Source organism: Ursus arctos, unplaced genomic scaffold (assembly GCF_023065955.2).
Source record: "Ursus arctos isolate Adak ecotype North America unplaced genomic scaffold, UrsArc2.0 scaffold_1, whole genome shotgun sequence".
NCBI classification, from domain to species: domain Eukaryota; kingdom Metazoa; phylum Chordata; class Mammalia; order Carnivora; family Ursidae; genus Ursus; species Ursus arctos.
The window spans coordinates 49,802,500-49,827,329 of record NW_026622763.1 but is presented as its reverse complement, the minus strand read 5'-3'; the positions used below and the strand labels follow the sequence as shown (position 1 = coordinate 49,827,329).

At 37.4% G+C, this 24,830-nt stretch overlaps 1 protein-coding gene across 6 annotated transcripts in view; it reads right to left on the bottom strand.

The window, feature by feature from the left end:
* UBR3 (ubiquitin protein ligase E3 component n-recognin 3) overlaps positions 1-24,830 on the bottom strand; it is a 228,447-nt gene that overhangs the window by 44,941 nt on the left and 158,676 nt on the right. For all 6 annotated transcript variants that reach the window (XM_044381493.3, XM_044381495.3, XM_026492588.4 and 3 more), the window contains one exon: positions 19,456-19,561. In XM_044381493.3, coding sequence (XP_044237428.1) covers positions 19,456-19,561 — 106 coding nt within the window. The remainder of the gene's footprint in view (positions 1-19,455; positions 19,562-24,830) is intronic.

The following is a 24,830-nucleotide window of genomic DNA, read 5'->3' as shown; positions in this document are numbered from 1 at the left end:
TACTCTAAGTTTTCTTGACAAGTTTTTCTTCCTCTGATTAACCTACAAATGGTACTGTTTCCCAAGGCTCCAATTCCCACTCTCTTTTAATATAAAGGACTCCTTTTGAAAGACTTCCTACATCCAGTGGGAAAAAGTCTCTTCAATAAATGGTGCTGGGAAATTTGGACAGCTACATGCAAAAGAATGAAACTTGACCACTCTCTCACACCATACACAAAAATAAACTCCAAATGGATGAAAGACCTCAATGTGAGACAGGAATCCATCAAAATCCTAGAGGAGAGCATAGGCAGAAACCTCTACGACATCGGCCACAACAACCTTTTTCACGACACATCTCCAAAGGCAAGAAAAACAAAAGATAAAATGAACTTGTGGGACTTCATCAAGAAAAAAAGCTTCTGCACAGCCAAGGAAACAGTCAAAAAAACTAAGAGGCAGCCCACGGAATGGGAGAAGATATTGCAAATGACCTACAGATAAAAGACTGGTATCCAAGATCTACAAAGAACTTCTCAAACTTAATACAAACTTAATTAAAAACAAATAAATCATAAAATGGGCAGAAGATATGAACACTTTTCCAATGAAGACATACAAATGGCTAACAGACACATGAAAAAATGTTCAAAATCATTAGCCATCAGGGAAATTCAAATGTAAACCACACTAAGATACCACCTTACGCCAGTTAGAATGGCAAAAATTGACAAGGCAAGAAACAACAATTGTTGGAGAGGATGTGGAGAAAGGGGATCCCTCCTACATTGTTGGTGGGAATGCAAGTTGGTACAGCCACTCTGGAAAACAGTGTGGAGGTCCCTTAAAAAGTTAAAAATTGAGCTACCCTATGACCCAGCCATTGCACTACTGGGTATTTACCCCAAAGATACAGACGTATTGAAGAGAAGGGCCATATGCACCCCAATGTTCATAGCAGCATTGTCCACAATAGCCAAAGCATGGAAGGAACCAAGATGCCCTTCAACAGATGACTGGATTAAGAAGTTGTGGTCCATATATACAATGGAATATTACTCAGCTATCAGAAAGAACGAATTCTCAACATTTGCTGCAACATGGACAGAACTGGAGGAGATAATGCTAAAACTCACCTTAAAAAAGAGAAGAAGAGGCAATACTGACCGCCAGGGACCTAATCAATATGGACATTAGTAAGATGTCAGAACTAGAGTTCAGAATAACGATTATAAAGATAACAGCTGGGCTTGAAAAAAAAGCATAGAAGATACTAGAGAGGGGCGCCTGGGTGGCACAGCGGTTAAGCGTCTGCCTTTGGCTCAGGGCGTGATCCCGGCATTATGGGATCGAGTCCCACATCAGGCTCTTCCGCTATAAGCCTGCTTCTTCCTCTCCCACTCCCCCTGCTTGTGTTCCCTCTCTCGCTGGCTGTCTCTACCTCTGTCGAATAAATAAATAAAATCTTAAAAAAAAAAAAAAGACACTAGAGAATCCCTTTCTGGAGAAATAAAAGAACTAAAATCTAACCAAGTCGAAATCAAAAAGGCTATTACTGAGATGCAATAAAAAATGGAGGCTCTAACTGCTAGCATAAATGAGGCAGAAGAAAGAATTAGTGTGATATGCAAGACGAAATGATGGAGAGTAAAGAAGCTGAGAAAAAGAGAGATAAACAACTACTGGATCACAAGGAGAGAATTCGAGAGATAAGTGATACCATAAAGCAATATTAGAATAATTGGGATTCCAGAAGAAGAGGAAAGAGAGAGGGGGACAGAAGGTATAGTGGAGCAAATTATAGCAGAGAACTTCCCTATTCTGGGGAAGGAAACAGACATCAAAATCCAGGAGGCACAGAGAACCCCCCTCAAAATCAATAAAAATAGGTCAACACCCTGACATATAATAGTGAAGCTTACAAATCTCAGAGACAAAGAGAAAATCCTGAAAGCAGCTCAGAACAAGAGCTCTGTAACCTACAAGGGAAGAAACATTAGATTGGCAGCAGACCTATCCACGGAGACCTGGCAGGCCAAAAAGGACTGACATGATATATTCAGGGTGCTAAATGAGGAAAAGTATGCAGCCAAGAATACTTTATCCAGCTAGGAAGTCATTCAAAATAGAAGGAGTGATAAAAAGCTTCCAGGACAAACAGAAACTAAAAGAATTTATGATCATCAAACCAGCCCTATAAGAAATATTGAAAGGGGTCCTCTAAGCAAAGAAAGAGACCAAAAGTAACAGACCAGAAAGGAGCAGAGACAATATACAGTAATAGTCACCTTACAGGCAATACAATGGCACTAAATTCATATCTTTCAATAGTTACCCTGAATGTAAATGGGCTAAATGCCCCAATCAAAACACACAGGGTATCAGACTGGATAAAAAAGCAAGGCCCATCAATATGCTGTCTGCAAGAGACTCATTTTAGACCTGAAGACACCTCCAGATTTAAAGTGAGGGGGTGGAAAACCATTTACCATGCTAATGGACATCAAAAGAAAGCTGGGGTGGCAATGCTTATATCAGACAAATTAGATTTTAAATGAAAGACTGTAATAAGAGATGAGGAAGGACACTATATCATAATTAAAGGGTCTATCCAACAAGAGCTAACAATTATAAATATTTATGCCCCTAACATGGGAGCAGCCAATTATATAAGCCAATTAATAACAAAATCAAAGAAACACATGATAATAATACAATAATAGTAGGGGACTTTAATACCCTCTCACTGCAATGGACAGATCACCTAAGCAGAAGATCAACAAGGAAATAAGGGCTTTGAATGACACACTAGACCAGATGGACTTCACAGATATATTTAGAACATTCTATCTCAAAGCAACAGAACACACATTCTTCTCGAGTGCACATGGAACACTGTCCAGAATAGATCACATCCTGGGTCACAAATCAGGTCTCAACTGGTACCAAAAGATTAGGATCATTTCCTGCATATTTTCGGACACAATGCTTTAAGACTTGAACAAAATCACAAGAGGAAGTTGGAAAGAACTCAAATACATGGAGGCTGAAGAGCATCCTACTAAGGAGTTAAGATGGCGGAGGAGTAGGAGACACCGTTTTCAGCCGGTCCTCCGAGTCGAGCTGGATAGGTACCAGACCAGCCTAAACAACCACGGAACCAGCCTGAGACGCAGGAAGACGCATCTGGATCTCTACAAATGAACATCTCCAGCGCTATTGAGGTACGAAGCGGGGAGCCATGAAACCGTGCACAGATATCGGAAGATAAACGGAAGGGGGAGGGAGCCGCCGCGTTCGGGCGCCGGGAAGCGGTAGCCACTTGCACGGGGGAGCGGGCGGGGCTCGCGGACGGCACCCGCAAAACAGCAGACTGAGACTGTGAGCCGGGTACGCGCGCCACCAGGCATCTCGCGGAACACCGGAATCCCGGTGCGCTCACTGGATCCAGACTGAGACCGGGAGATCCGGGAGCGCGCGCGGGGCGGCTGGCGGCGTTAGAAACACAAAGGACAGAGACGCACCGGCCCTGGAAGTGAGGGCTGGGACGCCGGGTGTGGGGCGCACATCCCGGGACGCTGCAGGGTTGAGCAGCACCAACAGAAACAGAGTTAAAGTGGCCAGAACATTAGTAGAGAACGGGCCGCAATCCCTCTGTTCTGTGACAGAGGCTGAAATTTGGCTGCTGCTGCTCTGACTCTCAGAAGAGGCACAGCAAACCGCCAGGGAAAGCCGCCAGAGAACAAAAGCCTGGAAATACCGGCTCAGGGAGTGCCCATCCCCATCCCCCCTCGCAGGGGACGCCGAGACTCTACCCAAACATGGCTGCCTGAGTATCGGTGCGGCAGGCCCCTCCCCCAGAACACAGAAGGCAGGCTGAAAAATCAAGAAGCCCACAACCCGAGGCGCCGGGGTGGCGCAGTCATTGAGCGCCTGCCTTCGGCTTAGGGCGTGATCCCCGCGTTCCGGAAAGGAGTCCCTCATCGGGCTCCTCCGCTGGGAGCCTGCTTCTTCCTCTCCCACTCCCCTGCTTCTGTTCCCTCTCTCGCTGGTTGGCTGCCACATAAATAAATAAATAAAATCTTTAAAGAAGAAGCCCACATCCCTAAGATCCCTATAAAACAAGGGGCACGGCCTGGGACCCAGTCAATAATTTGGGCTCTGGAAACCCCGCAACCTCTCTTCATCAGAATGACAAGAAGGAGAAGCCCCCCCCAGCAAAGAAAAGACAGTGATTCTGTGGCCTCTGCCACAGAAATAATGGATATGGATGTAACCAAATTATCAGAAATGGAATTCAGAGTAACGATGGTCAAAATGATGAGTAGAATTGAAAAAACTATTAACGAAAAGGTTACTGAGAATATAGAATCCCTAAGGACAGAAATGAGAGCGAATCTGACAGAAATTAAAAATTCTATGAGCCAAATGCAGGCAAAACTAGAGGCTCTGACGGCCAGGGTCGCAGAAGCAGAGGAACGGGTTAGTGAATTGGAGGATGGGTTAATAGAGGAAAAAATGAAAATAGAAGATGGTCTTAAAAAAATCCACGCCCACGAATGTAGGTTACGGGAGATTACTGACTCAATGAAACGATCCAATGTTAGAATCATCGGCATCCCCGAGGGGGTGGAGAAAAACAGAGGTCTAGAAGAGATATTTGAACAAATTGTAGCTGAAAACTTCCCTAATCTAGCAAGGGAAACAAACATTCGTGTCCAAGAGGCAGAGAGGACCCCTCCCAAGCTCAACCATGACAAACCTACGCCACGTCACGTCATAGTGCAATTCGCAAATATTAGATGCAAGGATACAGTATTGAAAGCGGTCAGGGCAAAGAAATTTCTCACGTACCAAGGCAAAAGCATCAGAATTACGTCAGACCTGTCTACACAGACCTGGAATGAGAGAAAGGGTTGGGGGAGCATATTTAAAGCTCTTTCAGAGAAAAACATGCAGCCAAGGATCCTTTATCCAGCAAGGCTGTCATTCAGAATTGATGGAGAAATAAAGACATTTCAGAATCGCCAGTCACTAACCAATTTCGTAACCACGAAACCAGCCCTACAGGAGATATTACGGGGGGTTCTATAAAAGTAAAAAGGCCCCAAGAGTGATACAGAACAGAAAGTCACAGCCAATACAAACAAAGACTTTACTGGCAACATGGCAACATTAAAATCATATCTCTCAGTAATCAGTCTTAATGTAAATGGTTTGAACCATCGCATAAAACGCCACAGGGTTGCAGATTGGATAAAAAGAAATGACCCATCCATTTGCTGTCTACAAGAGACTCATTTCAAACCCAAAGATGCATTCAGACTGAGAGTAAGGGGATGGAGTACCATCTTTCACGCAAATGGACCTCAAAAGAAAGCTGGGGTAGCAATTCTCATATCAGATAAATTGGATTTTAAACTACAGACTATAGTTAGAGATGCAGAAGGGCACTATATTATTCTTAAGGGAAGTATTCAACAAGTGGATATGACAATTATAAATATATATGCCCCCAACAGGGGAGCAGCAAGATACACAAGCCAACTCTTAACCAGAATAAAGAGACATATAAATAAAAATACACTAATAGTAGGGGACCTCAACACTCCACTATCAGAAATAGACAGAACACCCTGGCAAAAACTAAGCAAAGAATCAAAGGCTTTGAATGCCATACTCGACGAGTTGGACCTCATAGATATATATAGAACACTACACCCCAGAACCAAAGAATACTCATTCTATTCTAATGCCCATGGAACAGTCTCAAGAATAGACCATGTTCTGGGACACAAAACAGGTCTCAACCGATACCAAAAGATTGAAATTATCCCCTGCATATTCTCAGACCACAACGCTCTGAAATTGGAACTCAACCACAAGGAAAAATTTGGAAGAAACTCAAACACTTGGAGACTAAGAACCATCCTGCTCAGGAATGACTCGATAAACCAGGAAATCAAAAATCAAATTAAACAATTTATGGAGACCAATGAGAATGAAAATACAACAGTCCAAAACCTATGGGATACTGCAAAAGCAGTCCTAAGGGGGAAATACATAGCCATCCAAGCCTCACTCAAAAGAATAGAAAAATCTAAAATGCAGTTTTTATATTCTCACCTCAAGAAGCTGGAACAGCAACAGAGGGACAGGCCTAATCCACGCACGAGGAAGCAGTTGACCAAAATTAGAGCTGAAATCAATCAAGCAGAAACCAGAAGTACAGTAGAGCAGATCAACAGGACTAGAAGCTGGTTCTTTGAGAGAATCAATAAAATTGACAGACCACTGGCAAGACTTATCCAAAAGAAAAGAGAAAGGACCCAGATTATTAAAATTATGAACGAAAAAGGAGAGGTCACGACGAGCACCATTGAAATTGGAAGGATTATTAGAAATTTTTATCAACAGCTATATGCCAATAAACTAAGCAATCTGGAAGAGATGGAATCCTTCCTGGAAACCTATAAACTACCAAGATTGAAACCGGAAGAAATTGATTCCTTAAACAGGCCAATTAATTATGAAGAAATTGAGTCAGTGATAAACAACCTTCCAAATAACAAAACTCCAGGCCCAGACGGTTTTCCTGGGGAATTCTACCAAACATTCAAAGAAGAAATAATACCTATTCTCCTAAAGCTATTTCAAAAAATAGAAACAGAAGGAAAGCTACCAAACTCATTTTATGAGGCCAATATTACCTTGATCCCCAAACCAGGCAAAGACCCCATCAAAAAGGAGAATTACAGACCGATTTCCCTAATGAATATGGACGCCAAAATCCTCAACAAGATACTTGCTAATAGAATCCAACAGTACATTAAAAGGATTATCCATCACGATCAAGTGGGATTCATACCTGGGATGCAAGCGTGGTTCAATATTCGCAAATCAATCAGCGTGATACATCATATCAACAAGAAAAGACTCAGGAACCATATGATCCTCTCAATCGATGCCGAAAAAGCATTTGACAAAATACAGCATCCTTTCCTGATTAAAACCCTTCAGAGTGTAGGAATAGAAGGTACATTTCTCAATCTCATAAAAGCCATCTATGAAAAGCCTACTGCAAATATTATTCTCAATGGGGAAAAGCTGGAAGCCTTTCCCTTAAGATCAGGAACTCGACAAGGATGCCCACTCTCGCCACTATTATTCAACATAGTACTAGAAGTCCTTGCAACAGCAATCAGACGACAAAAAGGGATCAAAGGTATTCAAATTGGCAAAGAAGAAGTCAAAATGTCTCTCTTTGCAGATGACATGATACTCTATATGGAAAACCCAAAAGAAGCCACTCCCAAACTATTAGAAGTTATAGAGCAATTCAGTAACATGGCAGGATACAAAATAAATGCTCAGAAATCAGTTGCATTTCTATACACGAATAACGAGACCGAAGAAAGAGAAATTAGGGAATCCATCCCATTTACAATAGCACCAAAAACCATACGTTACCTTGGAATTAACTTAACCAGAGACGTAAAGGACCTATATTCTAGAAACTATAAATCACTCTTAAAAGACATTGAGGAAGACATAAAAAGATGGAAAGATATTCCATGCTCATGGATTGGAAGAATTAACATAGTTAAAATGTCCATGCTACCCAAGCAATCTACACTTTCAATGCTATCCCGATCAAAATACCAAGGACATTTTTCAAAGAACTGGAACAAACAGTCCTTAAATTTGTATGGAAACAGAAAAGGCCCCGAATCTCCAAGGAACTGTTGAAAAGGAAAAACAAAGCTGGGGGCATCACAATGCCAGATTTCGAGCTGTACTACAAAGCTGTGATCACAAAGACAGCATGGTACTGGCACAAAAACAGACACATAGACCAATGGAACAGAATAGAGAGCCCAGAAATGGACCCTCGGCTCTTTGGGCAACTAATATTTGATAAAGCAGGAAAAAACATCCGGTGGGAAAAAGACAGTCTCTTCAATAAATGGTGCTGGGAAAATTGGACAGCTACATGCAAGAGAATGAAACTTGACCACTATCTCACACCATACACAAAAATAAACTCCAAATGGATGAAAGACCTCGATGTGAGACAGGAATCCATCAAAATTCTAGAGGAGAACATAGGCAACAACCTCTACGACATCGGCCAAAGCAACCTTTTTCATGACACATCTCCAAAGGCAAGAGAAACAAAAGATAAAATGAATTTATGGGACTTCATCAAGATTAAAAGTTTCTGCACATCCAAGGAAACAGTCAGAAAAACTAAGAGGCAGCCCACGGAATGGGAGAATATATTTGCAAATGACACTACAGATAAAGGACTGGTATCCAAGATCTACAAAGAACTTCTCAAACTCAATACACGAGAAACAAATAAACAAATCAAAAAATGGGCAGAAGATATGAACAGACACTTTTCCAATGAAGACATACAAATGGCTAACAGACACATGAAAAAATGTTCAAAATCATTAGCCATCAAGGAAATTCAAATCAAAACCACACTGAGATACCACCTTACGCCAGTTAGAATGGCAAAAATAGACAAGGCAAGAAACAACAATTGTTGGAGAGGATGTGGAGAAAGGGGATCCCTCCGACATTGTTGGTGGGAATGCAAGTTGGTACAGCCACTCTGGAAAACTGTGTGGAGGTCCCTTAAAAAGTTAAAAATTGAGCTACCCTATGATCCAGCCATTGCACTACTGGGTATTTACCCCAAAGATACAGACGTAGTGAAGAGAAGGGCCATATGCACCCCAATGTTCATAGCAGCAATGTCCACAATAGCTAAATTGTGGAAGGAGCCGAGATGCCCTTCAACAGACGACTGGATTAAGAAGTTGTGGTCCATATATACAATGGAATATTACTCAGCTATCAGAAAGAACGAGTTCTCAACATTTGCTACAACATGGACAGCACTGGAGGAGATAATGCTAAGTGAAATAAGTCAAGCAGAGAAAGACAACTATCATATGATTTCTCTCATCTATGGAACATAAGAACTAGGATGATCGGTAGGGGAAGAAAGGGATAAAGAAAGGGGGGGTAATCAGAGGGGGAATGAAACATGAGAGACTATGGACTATGAGAAACAAACTGAGGACTTCAGAGGGGAGGGGGGTGGGGGAATGGGATAGACTGGTGATGGGTAGTAAGGAGGGCACGTATTGCATGGTGCACTGGGTGTTATACACAACTAATGAATCATCGAGCCTTACATCGGAAACTGGGGATGTACTGTATGGTGACTAACATAATATAATAAAAAATCATTTAAAAAAAAAAAAAAAAAAGAGCATCCTACTAAAGAATGAATGAGTCAACCAGGAAATTAAAGACAAATTTAAAAAATTCATGGAAACAAACGAAAATGAAAACACAACTGTTCAAAATCTTTGGGATGCAGCAAAGGCAGTCCTAAGAGGGAAATATATAGCAATACAAGCATTTCTCAAGAAACAAGAAAGGTTTCATATACACAACCTAACCCACACCTAAAGGAGCTGGAGAAAGAACAGCAAATAAAGCCTAAACCCAGCAGGAGAAGAGAAATAATAAAGATTAGAGCAGAAATCAATTAAATAGAATCCAAAAGAACAGTAGAACAGATCAATGAACTAGGAGCTGGTTCTCTGAAAGAATTAACAAGACTGATAAACCCCTGGCCTGACCTACCAAAAAGAAAAGAGAAAGGACCAAATAAACAAAAATCATGAATGAAAGAGGAGAGATCACAACCAACAACGAAGAAATACAAACAATTATAAGAACATGTCATGTTCTTATATGCCAATGTATTGTCTTCTTATATGCTAACAAATTAGGCAATCTGGAAGAAATGGAGACATTCCTAGATGTATAAACTACCAAAACTGAACCAGGAAGAAATAGAAAACCTGAACATTCCCATAATTAGCAAGGTAATTGAAACAGTAATCAAAAATCTCCCAATAAACAAGAGCCCAGGGCCAGATGGCTTCCCAGGTGAATTCTACCAAACATTTAAAGAAGAATTAATACCTATTCTTCTGAAACTGTTTCAGAAAATAGAAATGGAAGGACAACTTCCAAACTCATTTTATGCAGCCAGCATTACCATGATCCCAAAACCAGACAAAGACCTCACCAAAAAGGAGAATTACAGACTGATATCCCTGATTAACTTGGATGCAAAAATTCTCACCAAGATACTGGCCAACAGGATCTAACAGCACATTAAGAGGATTATTCACCACGACCAAGTGGGATTTATTCCTGGGCTGCAAGGTTGGTTCAACACCCACAAATCAATTAATGAGATACACTACATAAATAAAAGAAAGGACAAGAACCATATGATCCTCTCAATAGATGCAGAAAAAGCACTTGATGAAGTACAGATCCTTTCCTGATTGAAACTCTTCACAGTGTAGGGATAGATGGTACATACCTCCATATCATAAAAACTATCTATGAAAAACCCACAGTCTCAATGGGGAAAAACTGACAGCTTTTCCCCTAAGGTCAGGAACATGGCAAGGATGTCCACTATCATCACTGCTGTTCAACAGAGTACAGAAGTCGTCCTAGCCTCAGCAATCAAACAACAAAAATAAATAAAAGGCATCTGAATTGGCAAAGAAGAAGTTAAACTCTCACTCTTTGCAGATGACATGATATTCTATGTGGACAACCCAAAAGACTCCACCCCAAACTCATACAAGACTGCAGTAAAGTGACAGGATAGAAAATCAATGCACAGAAATCAGCTGCATTTCTATACACCAACAATGAGACAGAAAAAAGAGAAATTAAGGAGTTGATCCCATTTACAACTGCACCCAAAACCATAAGATAGCTAGGACTAAACCTAACCAAAGAGGCAAAGGATCTGTACTCAGAAACTATAGAATACTCATGAGAGAAATTGAGAAAGACACAAAGAAATGGGAAAATGTTCCATGCTCATGGATTGGAAGAACAAATATTGTTAAAATGTCTATGCCACCTAGAACAATCTACACATTCAATGCAATCCCTATCAAAATACCATCAACTTTTTTCACAGAGCTGGAACAAACAATCTTAAAATTTATATGGAACCAGAAGAAACCCCAAATAGCCAAAGGAATGCTGAAAAAGAAAACTAAAGCTAGTGGCATCACAATGCCGGACTTCAAGCTCTATTACAAAGCTGTAAACATCAAGACGGTAGGTATGGTACTGGCACAAAAACAGATACAGAGATCAATGGAACAGAACAGAGAACCCAGAAATGGACCCTCAACTCTATGGTCAACTAATCTTCGACAAAGCAGGAAAGAATATCCAATAGAAAAAAGTTTCTTCAACAAATGGTGCTGGGAAAATTGGACACCCACATGCAGAAGAATGAAACTGGACCACTTCCTTACACCATTCACAAAAATAAGACTCAAAATGGATGAAAGACCTAAATGTGAGACAGGAATCCATCAAAATCCTTGAGGAGAACAAAGGCAACAACCTCTTTGACCTCGGTTGCAGCAACTTCTTGCTAGACACATCTCCAAAGGCAAAGGAAACAAAGGCAAAAATGAACTACTGGGACTTCATCAAGATAAGAAAAAAAAGGAAACAGTCAACAAAACTGAAAGACAACGGACAGAAGGGGAGAAGATATTTGCAAATGACATATCAGATAAAGGGCTAGTATCCAAAACCCATAAAGAACTTATCAAACTCAACATCCAAAGAACAAATAATCCAATCAAGAAATGGGCAGAAGACATGAACAGACATTTCTCCAAAGAAGACATACAAATGGCCAAAAGACACATAAAAAAATGCTCCATATCACTTGGCATCAGGCAAACACAAATCAAAGCCACAATGAGATACCACCTCACACCAGTCAGAATGGCTCAAATTAACAAGTTAGGAAACAACAAATGTTGGTGAGGATGTGGAGAAAGGGGAACACTCTTACACTGCTGGTGGGAATTCAAGCTGGTGCAGCCACTCTGGAAAACAGTATGGAGGTTCCTCAAAAAGTTGAAAATAGAGCTATCCCACAAGCAAGCAAATGCACTACTGAGGATTTACCCCAAAGATAGAAATGTAGGAATCCGAAGGGGCACCTGCACCCCAATATTTACAGGAGCAATGTCCACAATAGCCAAACTATGAAAAGAGCCCAGATGTCCACCGACAGATGAATGGATTAAAGACGATGTGGTGTGTGTGTATATATATACACACAATGAAATATTAGTCAGCCATCAAAAAAAAAAAAAAAGAAACCTTGCCATTTGCAACGACACGGGTGGAACTAGAGGGCATCATGCTAAGTGAAATAAGTCAATCAGAGAAAGACAATTATATGATCTCACTCATATGTGGAATTTAAGAAACAAGGCAGAGATCAGAGGGGAAGAGAGGAAAAAATGAAACAAGATGAAACAAGAGAGTGAGACAAACCATAAGAGACTCTTAATCTTAGGAAACAAACTGAAGGTTGCTGGAGGGGAGGGGCGTGGGGGGATGGGGTAACTGGGTTATGGACACTGGGGAGGGTATGTGTTGTAATGAGCACTGGGTATTATTATATAAGACTGATGAATCACAGACCTGTATCCCTGAAACAAATAATACATTATACGTTAATTTAAAAAATAAATTATAAATAGAGATTGTAGATTCTTTCATTTTTCCCTCACCATTTTTGCACATTCTAAACACTGTACAATAATTTTTATAACAGAAAAATAATTACAAAAATAATAATGAGCTTTTTGGCTGCAAAGAGAAAAACAATCATTCTGAGGACACAGACATGGATCTTTCCTGGCACACAGCAGGCCCATAATCGAAAAGAAAGAAAGAAAAGAAAAGAAAAGAAAAGAAAAGAAAAGAAAAGAAAAGAAAGAAGGGAAGGAAGGAAGGAAGGAAGGAAGGAAGGAAGGAAGAAGGAAAGGAAGGAAGGAAGGAAGGAAGGAAGGAAGGAAGGAAGGAAGGAAGGGAGGGAGGGAGGAAAGAAGGAAGAAAGAAAGGACGAGTGAATGAATGAATGAATATACCCACTGCAGAAAAGAGAACCAAAAATTTTGACTGTGGGGTTTAATAACATCATTGTGATAACTATCCTTTTAATGTTTAATATTATAAAATACAAAAAAATTTTAAATACATTATTGTTTCTATTTCTTAAAGTTTTTAAATAATCTTCAAAATCCAGATTATAAAAACAGTATACTTCTATTAACTCTATGGATGATAAGAGCAAATGGGTGGGTTAGATTTAATAGGATTGAGTTTCCATTTTTTTAAACCAAAGTGATTATCAACACAATGAGATTAAAAGGATATAAGTAACTTTCAAGAGGATTCAAGAAAAATGTATATATGAGAAACCCCTATCATTAGACATAGAATTTTATGTTGGGAAACTATTAAAAGTGAGAAACTAGAAAAAGATACTTCAATCTTTTAAAATCTAATATATAGATAGGAAACACAGATATAATATTATAATCAACTATAATACAAGTTCGTGAATTAATGAACCATAAAAATGAGAACAAATACAGGGGGAAAAAAATCAACCAGATTTCCCAGAAATTGCTTGGATCTCTTACTACTAAGAAAGGAAACAGAGTAATAGGTAAGACTTAGGCGCTTGAATCAGAAAGATATGGATTCAAATGCCACCCCTATTTCTTAACAGCTGTGTGCCCCTAAAAACCATGTTAATTATTCTTTTTTTCTTTTTTTTAAGTAGGATCCACACTCAGCATGGAGCCCAACATGGAGCCTGGACTCACAACCCTGAGATCAAGACCTGAGCTGAGCTGAGATCAAGAGTCGGATGCTTAAACTGACTGAGCCACCCAGGCACCCCAATTAATTTTTCTAAGCCTCAGGTTCTTCATATGTAAAACTTGGGATAACAATGGTACCTTGTGTGTACAATTATGGTGATTATATATGAGATTATATAATCTCAAAATGAGATTATATATGCAAAGCACAAAAATACCTACCATGAAATAATCACTGGTTAAGTGTTCATAGCATTTACTACTAACCTAGTGGGTATTAAATCTTAAGGGTTGCAAATCTGACAAACAGTATTACTGAAAGCATAGTACCTATGTCTAGTCTTCAAACTTTTAATTCATCAATACTACACTTAGCAAACCTTTTGTTTGCTAAACATCTTTAGACTCAGAGAATTAGGTCTTCTAATATTTTACTTGTACGCTATCTCTGCCCTTGAGTATGCAAGTCTAGCTAGGAAAGAAAATTAGTAGCTAATGTCAAGAAATGTAACTCTCTTTAGCCATAACATGCAAAATATACACAGCTTGCTAATTCTGTTTATAAACACAAAACATACACAGAAAAATTTTTTGAGAAGTAGCAGGATATATTCATAGCCTCAAAGTATCTCCCCAGAAGACAACTGAAATTACTTGTTACAAAGGATAAAATAATAAATTTACAGTTGAAAAACCTGGCATATACCACATTAACCAAGTGATCACAGTCCTTCTCATCAGTAACAAGACAAATCAACGGCATGTACCTCCTAAGATGATGAACTAAAAAAAATGTTACTTTTGTGACGTTCCTGCCAAAAGTTTATAATCTGAATCTAACCACAAGGAACTACTGAACAAAAATAAATTGAGGTATTCTACAAAATAATTGGCCTGAGCTCTTTAAAAAAAAAAAAGAGTCAATGTCATGAAATACAAAGAAAAAAATGGGAACAATTTCAGATTAAAGGCAATTAAAAGAGGACACTCTAAATGCAAACACAATCTTGAATTCTCTTTACATTGCATTTGCATTTCTAGAACATTCCTGAAACACTGGCAAAATGTGAGTAGGTTCTGTATGAGATAGGGGTCAATACTATTACTTCTCATATAAATTCCCAATTAACCCAGCACCATTTATTATAAAGGCTATGCTTCCCTCACTGCTCCTCAGTGCCATCTATGCTATAAATCCAATATCCAGACATGTGTGGGTCTGGTTTGTTTTAACAAGCAAATACAAATGAATTTTCTCAGCCCTACTTGATTACACAAGTGGTGGCATAATGTACACATTTTTTTTTCCTGTATTTTCCTCTTAACATTGTATCTTGATGGAGCCCTTTCCACATCAGTAAACAAAGTGCTTTCTCACCTTTCTTTCCTTTTTTTTCTTTTTTTTTTTTTGTTTTTGTTTTTTGATAGTTCTGTTTTAATTTACTATTGTAGGGAAAGCAAAGCAATAGGACACCCGGTAGCTATATGGAAAAAAATAAAATTGGATCCATTTCTTATATCAGATATTATGATAAATTATCCAAACAGAGTATCTAAATGTAAAAACTGAAGTCATAGAAGTATTAGAAGAATCATATGCCTGATAAGAGGTTAATACCCAAAATATATAAAGAATTCATACAGCTCAACAGCAAAAAAAACAAGCCAATTAAAAAATAAGCAGAGGATCTGAACAGATGTTTTCCCGAAGAAGACATACAGATGACCAACAGGTACTGAAAATGTGCTCAACATCACTAATCATCAGGAAAATGCAAATCAAAACCACAATGAGATATCACTTCACAATTGCTGACATGGCTATTATCAAAAAGAAATACCAAGTGCTGACAAGAATGTGGAGAAAAGGAACCTTTGTGCATTATTGGTGGGAATGTAAACTGGTAGAGTCATTATAGTAAACAGTATGGAGGTTCCTCAAAAAATTAAAAATATGACTACCATATGATCCAGCAATTCCACTTCTGGGTATTTACCCAAAGGAAATAAAAACAGTAACCCAAAAAAATATATGCACCCCCAAGTTCACTATGGCATTATTTATAGTTACCAAGACATGGAAACAACCTAAGTGTCCATCAATGGATGAATGGATAAAGAAAACAAAGAAAACATGATATTCTCTCTCTCTCTCTCTCTCTCACACACACACACACACATACACACACACATACAGAGGAATATTATTCAGCCATAAAAAGAAGGAAACCCTGATATTTTTGACAATAAGGATAGACCTTGAGGACATTATGCTAAGTGAAATAAATTAGCTGAAGAAAGACAAATACCATATGATTTCACTCACACATGGCATCTTTTCTTAAAAAATTAACTCATAGATAAAAAGAACAAATTGGTGGTTGTCAGAGATGGTGGATGGTGAGTGAGCAAAATGGGTGAAAGTGGTCAAATGGTATCAACTTCCAGTTTAAAATAAATAAGTCATGGGGACATAATGTGCAGCATGGTGACTATAGTTAATAATACTGTGCTGTGTATCTGAAAGTTGCTAAGAGGGTGCCTGGGTGGCTCAGTCGGTTAAGCATCTGCCGTCAGCTCAGGTCATGATCCCAGGATCCTGGGATCAAGTCTCACATCAGGCTCCTTGCTTGGCCCTAGGGAATCTGCTTCTTCTTCTTTGGCCCTTCCCCCCCACGCTTGTTCTCTCTCATGTGCGTGCACACAAAAATAAATAAAATCTTTTTTTTAAAAAGTTGGTAAGAGAACTTAAAAGTTCTCATCACAAGAAAAAAAAGTTTCTAACTATGTACAGTGACAGATGTTAACTAGACTTACTACGGTGGTCATTTCACAATATATATAAATATCAAATCATTATGTTGTAATTAGTTTCATTACTCCTGAAACTAATGTAATGTTATGTCAATTATATCTCAATTTAAAAAAAGAAATAGGAAAAGAAAACCAGAGTGAATTTCTTTACAACCAGTGAGTGGGGTAAGACCTGAGTAAAGATGAGTCAAATTCCAGAATTAATAAATGAAAAGATTAATAAATATGACATTTAAAAAAAACTTTGGATGGCAAAAAAATCATAAACATGTTTTTAAAATGAAGAGGACAAAGACCAACAACTCAATTTTTAGAAATGGGCAACACATAAAGAGTTCCTAAAAAGAAATGCAAATGGGAATGAATGGGAGATAGAGGTCTCTGAATTTACTTTATCACATAGTTTTTCCCTTGGAAAAATGTAAGTTATACAAAATTAAGGTAAATAAATCAAGGGGAAAAAGGTAATCTTTAAATACTGAGGGAAAAAAGAAATGAAACAAGTGACTCTCACTATAAATCAAGTTGAAGGCGTAATGACACAAGAAAAAAAGTTACTTTAAATGACTTAAAAACAATATTTTGCCTGTACATTCTAGGTCAAAAGAACTTACAGTCAGTAGTAATATTGTTTTTTCAAAATAGTTACAGTTATACTGTAAGTGATGGAAGTAGTAATAAAGTTAATATCATTATGAACCTAGATTTTCAGAATAAGAGAAAAAAGATGCAAATAACAAAAAAGTTAAGAAATAAAACATAACTTTGCAATCTTACATTTGAATTATGAACAACAGTAAGAACGCAGGATCCTTTTCTCTTTGAAAAAAAAAAAAAAAGACTTACGAGGTGCCTGGGTGCCTGGCTCAGTCAGTTAAGTGACCGACTCAATTTTGGCTCAGGTCATTATCACAGGGTCCTGAGATCAAGCCCCAAGTCTGGCTCTGCACTCAGTGGAGAGTCTGCCTGTCCCTCTCCCTCCCCATCTGTCCCTCCCCCTGCTTGTCTGCTCTCTCTCTCTAAAATAAATAAATCTTCTAAAAAAGACTTCCTAACTGTCCGCTGGAATGGTCTATGAGCCTATAAATTATTGTAATAACACAATAGCTATATATACCCCTTAGCACTCAGACTGTGATCTCTAAATACCATTTCCCATTAAAAAGAACTGCACAGAGAAATGGCTGATGCCAGGTATAGTGTGTAAAACGTACAAAATAAGCCTAGGTTAACTTATTGTATCAGAAAGCAAGGATATTATCAAAGACTACTTGGATCATGTCAAAGTACAACAGCCATGCTAAAGGGATTCCCACTAACCTAAAAGAGAGCAATATATATCCTTCAAATTGGTGTCTTCACTTTCTTTGAGTAAATACCTAGAAGCAGAATTGCTGGATTGTATGGTAACAGTTCTATTTTTAGTTTTCTGAGGAACCTCCATACTGGCTGTACCAATTTACATTCCCACTAACAGTGTATGAGGGTTCCCTTTTCTCTACATTCTCACCAGCACTAGGGAAGAGATATATGCACCCCTATGTTCACTGCAGCATTATTTACAATGGCCAAGATATGAAAGCAACCTAAGTGTCCATCAATAGATGAATGGATAAAGAAGATGTGATGTGTATATATTTGTGTGTGTGTGTATACACACACACACACACACACACACACACACACACAAATAGAACATTACTCAGCCATAAAAAAGAATGAAACCATGCCATTTGTGATAACACGGATGGACCTAGAGGGTATTACACTAAGTGAAATTAAGTCAGATGAACAAATCCTGTATAATCTCACTCTTATATGTGGAATCTAAAAAACGAAACCACCAAGCAGACAAAACAAAACAGAAACAAACTCATAAATACAGAAAACAAATGGGTGTTTACCAGAGTGGAGAGGAATTGGGGATGGATCAAATAGGTGAAGGGGATAAAGAGGTACAAACTTCCAGTTATAAAATAAGCCATGGGGATGTAATATACAGCATAGGGACTATAGTCAGTAATATTGTAATAACTTTGTATGGTGACAGATGGTGACTAGACATCGTGGAGATCATTTTGTAACATACAAAAATACTGAATCTCTATGATGTACACATAAAACTAACAGGATATGGTATGTCAATTATATTTCAATAAAATAAGATAAAAGGGGACAATTTGCACCAAAAAGAATGGCTGAAATGGAATGAACATATCAAATATATAAAAATTAGGAGATCATCAAATAAACAACCACAACTTACTGATCACCACTAGAAGTTGCTAGGGCATCAACTCATTTCTTTGAAAATTTATAAACTGGGAAAAATCAAGCATTCATCCTGCCAAACTATATTTTAGGGTAACCAAATAGATGACATGGGCAAGTTTTCCTTTATTAAAAAATCATTCCTAGCTAATAAACCAGAAGTGAGGTTTTTTGCTTTTGTTTTGTTTTGTTTTTTAAAATCACTCTTTTAAATCACCTAATGAAATACCAGATTTAGGCAAGCATCTTCAGGGGTTACAAAATCACTGGGTATAAGGCTGATAGAGAACTTTACAATAAAGGGATCAGACTAAGGCCACCTGAACCCACTCATCAATTCTGACATAAAAAGAGGGGCAATTAGTCACTGTGCACCTCCATTCAAACTTTGTAACTGCATAAAAATTGAGATTCTTTAAAACATTTTCTCACTTGGTATTAATTTTTATACAAGTTTTACAGAAAGTATAATGGTAAACATTCTTTTATTTTTTATATATTTCTATGTTTAATAAGGAAAATTCACACATTCATAAAGAATTTTAATTCTGTTTCAATACGTAACTGTTTCTCAAAAACAGTTTTTAATTGACTTTAATCTCTCAATAATACTTACTGCGAATTCACCTCTTCCACTAACTGTGTAAGCTTTCTCCAGGGATTATACTCAGAATCAATGCTATAAAGCCGCATGTGCAAGGCTAATACATGGAACAGCTGATCTAAATAAATTGAAGAAAAGGTAATTAGAAAGTTCACACAATTCTTCCAATACAAAATTCAGACAGATTTCTAGCTAATTCATGGGGAAATATTTCCCATCCTCATAATTATAACTCACCAAGGTTAAGTATCAACTACTCCACGCTCTCTTTTAAGGTAAACTCTGAAATATACACCCAAAAAATTTCTACTGGAATCTGGACTATCCTTATGCTCAATCTTAATACTGGAATGGCTTGTTTTCCTCATCTCTTGTCACAGACCTACTTTTCCTTGGCTTTATTCATCAGACTTGAAAAATGGTACTTGTCACTCTGGTGGTTGTCCCTAACAAAGATTCACTATTATCAATACCATAACCTGGGTAATACTGACAATGACATCCACATAAATTGCTGTTAGATGAAATTCTTTATGTAGTATTTTCCCATAAATCCTCTTTAGACTGAATTGTGACTTCGTTATCTTTTGATTCAACATGAAGAAAAGAACTGAAATAACAATATTACTTAGCACAGCTATTCCAGCTGTTTTCATTTCTTCTGTCTAAACCATAACAAATAATCTACAAGTCTTAGCTTTTGACAAAATTCTGCTCATTACATTTGGGGGAAAAAAGCCTTTTCTTTAAAATTTTAAAATCATTCAAAAGAAAATCCTAAATTTTGCTTTCATATCACATGTCCTTTTTTGGTGGTAAATATGACAAGGAATGAATTAGATTATTCTGCCACAAATACTCAAAAACATGTGTGACTCAAAAGTCATTTTTTTAGAAAATCAGGTAATACTTTGACATATGACTGAAATTAATTCTTAAAACCAGACAGAAAAAAAGCCAAATAACACAAGCACATTGTTGTCACTTATTCTCTAAATTAAAATAATCAAAACAAAATAAGATTTTGTTTCTCTGAGCAACTGACTTGGAAACCATCTATATTTTAGGTTAATTTAAGATCCATCAATATGATTCTTGTGGCGGGGTGTAGTAGTAGTACGGGTAACAGTAGTAGTAGCTGTGGTTTTGGGAGGCTATTGTAAGACATATGAGAGCTGTAAGATGAACGAAGTGAATGTTCACTCTCTGGGGCAGGTAGAGGAAATGGGAGGTGGGCAAGAAAACTGATAGTCTTTTGTACATACCTATAAATTTCATCCTGATCTCACTATAACAAACAGAAGAATGTAAATACCTTAACCTACTTCGCCTCATGTCTATAGGTCAATGTACAATATAAATCCTCTCTTAAAAAATTTCTTCATCCTATTAATACTCACATTAGCTGAGTATTTGTTACATGCCAGGCACTATTTTGAAACCATTTAACATAGATCACCTCAATTACTTTTCACAAAAAATTTACTTTGTTATCCCCAGTTTTGAGACCAGTTAAGTCTCTCAAATTTCTAGTTTTTCCAGTAAACTGGTTCAACTAATAACACTGACAATAGGGATGTTTTCAGCAGAGAAATAAAATGATGAAAGATATATTGGTCATTGTATTTCAATTCAATTACACGTAAGAGATACTTTTTACCAAGTACATAATTTATAATAAAAGTCACTAAAACCTAAAAGTGTTAAAAAAAAAAAAAAAACCACACACAAATCCTAAATTCCTCTAGCAGGAAAATATTAACTCAAATTGCAAGGTGGGGAGTTTTACGGTTTTTTCGTATAGGTGTTAACTGAATCAAAGAGCTGTTTTTAACTACATCGGAAACTAAGTATGAACTATATGCTGGCTCATTGAATTTAAATTAAAAAAATTTTTAAAGCTGTTTTTATATTTCAAGACGAAAGTAAATTATCAGAAAGTTTATCTGATTTAATCAAAAGCATAGGAGTTGCAATTTCACTAACTTGTTTTGCATTGAAACCCATGGTGGCATAGAAATAATGCTGCATTCCATCTATTTTCCTAACCTCTACCATAATTAAAGAAATACAAAGGTTGAAGGAAACTTTTTAAATCTCTTCTATTCCTCATTTCTGCAGATGAGGAAATAGGCCCAGAGAAAGGAAGAACCTTGCCAAATCACCTTAGTACCTATGGAAAAGCTAAGAATAGAATTCAAGATTTGCTACTTCCTTGTTATTTCTACCACTCTGGTTCTCCCTAGGGTTTTTATGATTAAAAGAGAAATGCAAAATTCCATTTCTAACTCAAACATACCCCTTTCCATTCCTATGAAAAACTGATATTGTAACCCTGAGGCATCTTCTAAAGCTATTAATATAATACAAGAGTCTTTGGTATTGACTTTAGAGCTGAGGACTATCTAATGAGGTACATCTATCTACCTTTGAAAAACAAGGCTAGAAACTGCAAATAACTTCATTAGGAAACAAAGAATTGGCCAAATAACAATCAACACCTTTCACTATTCATTGTGTTTTTCAAAATTTAGTCTGAGGGCTATCAATAATTAACTCTCATTTAGCAGCAAAAAGATTTCTTACACTAAAAAAAATATTGACAGTAGTAGATGCAGGATAAGGAGAACCTATGATCATAATCAAAAAGTTAAAAATTGAAACTAATGGGAAAACGTTTTCAAGTTTTATTTATTTAAGTAATCTCTATATCCCATATGGGGCTCGAACTCATGAATTGCATGCTCTTCCGACTGAGCCAGCCAGGCACCCCAATGGGAAAACATTTAAAATACCAACCGTTTTGTAGGATATTTTAAAAGTTGAAAAATAATTATATCAAGAAATCATATTATCAAAATCTTGAATAACAACAGCAAAAAGAACAGATAACTTCTTTTCTGGAACAACATGTTTTACAGTTCTAAAGTTAGACCCACATTTATAAAAGCATTTTGGAAATGAGAAACACCATTAAATTTATTTAGAGGTGTGCAATGATTTCAACATATGTATAGGAGGCACCACCCTCTAGTAGGAGTCAGGAAGTCCTAGATTTGAATCCAAGTACTGTACTGATCATGTGTCCTTGGACAAAAGACCTTAGTTTTATTATCTGTAAAATGGGAATAATACCACCCTTCTGGCCTGTTATATAGCAATAATAGTTCTAGTAATTGCATATATGCATAATGTGTAGATGGGTGTGCCTACTATATATACACATGGTTTGCAAGAATAAATTCCAAATAATAAATTTAATATTTATAACCTTGAGATATTACAATTAAAATTAGAAATTATAGCATTATAAACATCAGGTCTCCACATAAAACTACCACTTCACAAAAAATATTAATATATATTTTTTAAGTCTCTTCTCTCTCTTCCCCTGAACTTTTGGTACTACTCATTCCTGGTTCTCCCCCAGTTCCTTCTCAGCTACTTTTACGCGTCTTCTTCCTCTGTTAAATCCTAAAAGGTAGCATTCTCCATAAGAAAAGAAAAAGGAACCCTTCTTAGTTCTCCTTCCCTCTCATTCTGCACATACTACTTCATCAAATTCAACTTCCATGTCTACTCATAAGTTTACGATTCACAAATTTTTCTAGCTCTTCAATGTTCAACAGGCACCACAAAATCAATATATCCAAAAATAACCTGATTATACAGCCAGTGTTATCTGGGCTGCAACGTTCAGTTTCTCTTATAATCCCCATTGGGGGAATGACATCACTGCCCCTGCAAACACCAAAACCAAAGCCAAAACAAACAAACAAAAACACTTGGGGACTCAAATCACACATCCTTGCCCTCCATAGCCAACTAATTACAACCCTATTGGTTCTACCTCCTATGATCCATCCTCTTCTGCTTCACTCCACCGCTACATCATTTCTCAACTGGATTACTCAACAGAGTGCTCATTCAGCTTCATGCCTTTTGTTTCACTCTCCCGATCCCTGTAAACAATAAGTCTATCATATTATCTCATAACTGGTTGGTGAACCACTGAAGGAATAGGTTTTGAAAGCCCTTCATGAGATAACCCCTATCTTTATTCCTTAACCTCCTTTCTTCCCTTTCCAAGTATTCCCCAGTGTGTCATGTTGTCTCACTCTGTCTCTGCAAGCTGTTCTCTCAGCCTAGAATAGCATATTCTTGTTCTCCAGGCAAGCTTGTTTCATCATTCAAGAGCTAGTTCAAGTGCTCCTCTATAAAGTTTTCTCTAATACCATAACTAAGACAGATGTAATCATCCCTTGCTTTATACATTCTCTATACCTTGAGTTAACTCTATTTTATCACTCCTCTATAGTCCAGTAATGATTTTCATATGTTTTTCTCTCCTATTAATGGTAGGAGCTCCCTGAAGAAGACAATTGTGTCCCTTCCTCTTTGTACTTCATAGGCTAGCACAGTGCTTGGCAAATAGTAGGATTTTGTTTATGCTGAATATTGCACGAGTAAATCAATAGTCCTATGATAAAAATCATACAATATAAGCATAAAATTCATGAAGGATTTATACTCTTCCTTTTTTGTCATAATGACAGGCTCAGTAACCAAGAAGTAGGCCAATTAATCAGCCCTAATTTTATTGTCCCAAAGAGACTGACCTCTCAACCCTAACTACTAGAGCAGTGCTTGACCTACTTGCTCTCACCATCTTCTGCCCCATGCTGGTTGCTCTGACAACTCAACTGGGACAAAGAATTCTATTTTCTGCAATACCAAATCAAATTCTTCATAACTGTGACAAGTCTAAAGTATCATAATGTGCTTAATCATAAGACAGACATGTCCTAACTAAAATAGAAACACCACTGAAAGACTGGTTTGTCCTTAAAACAAAACAAACAAAAAACCCTATGATTTAATTATAAGAACTCTTAGCTGGAACAAAAAAGATAAGCTTTAACTATCCCTTCTATCTTTATCAATATTAAAATAACTACTAATCTAAAATTGGTAGATTATTTCTTAGTAGAACTCATGTCATTAAGACAGAAATATATGTTAAAGAACTGCCCTAAAAACTTTTATAAATCCGTTCCATGTTAAATTATACCACTGTAAAAATTTACCTATAGTAAACTTAACTGGGTCTGCATTTCAGATCATTCAAGATTTTAATCCTATCAGTGCAGTTATTACTGATTAAATAATTGTCGAAAAACATCTCAATTAGCCAAATGGCTCTCTGAACTACCATGGGGGGAAAAAAACCCTCAATTTCTCCGTAACTGAGCAATCAAAGTAAGGAAATGGTTCTGACCAATTCATCCAAGATGAATATAACTAGAGGTGGATATACTCCTCTCACAGCTGAGTCAGCTAACCCTGGTTCCTCTACTCACTCCTGAGAAATAAGCTGTAGAAAGATG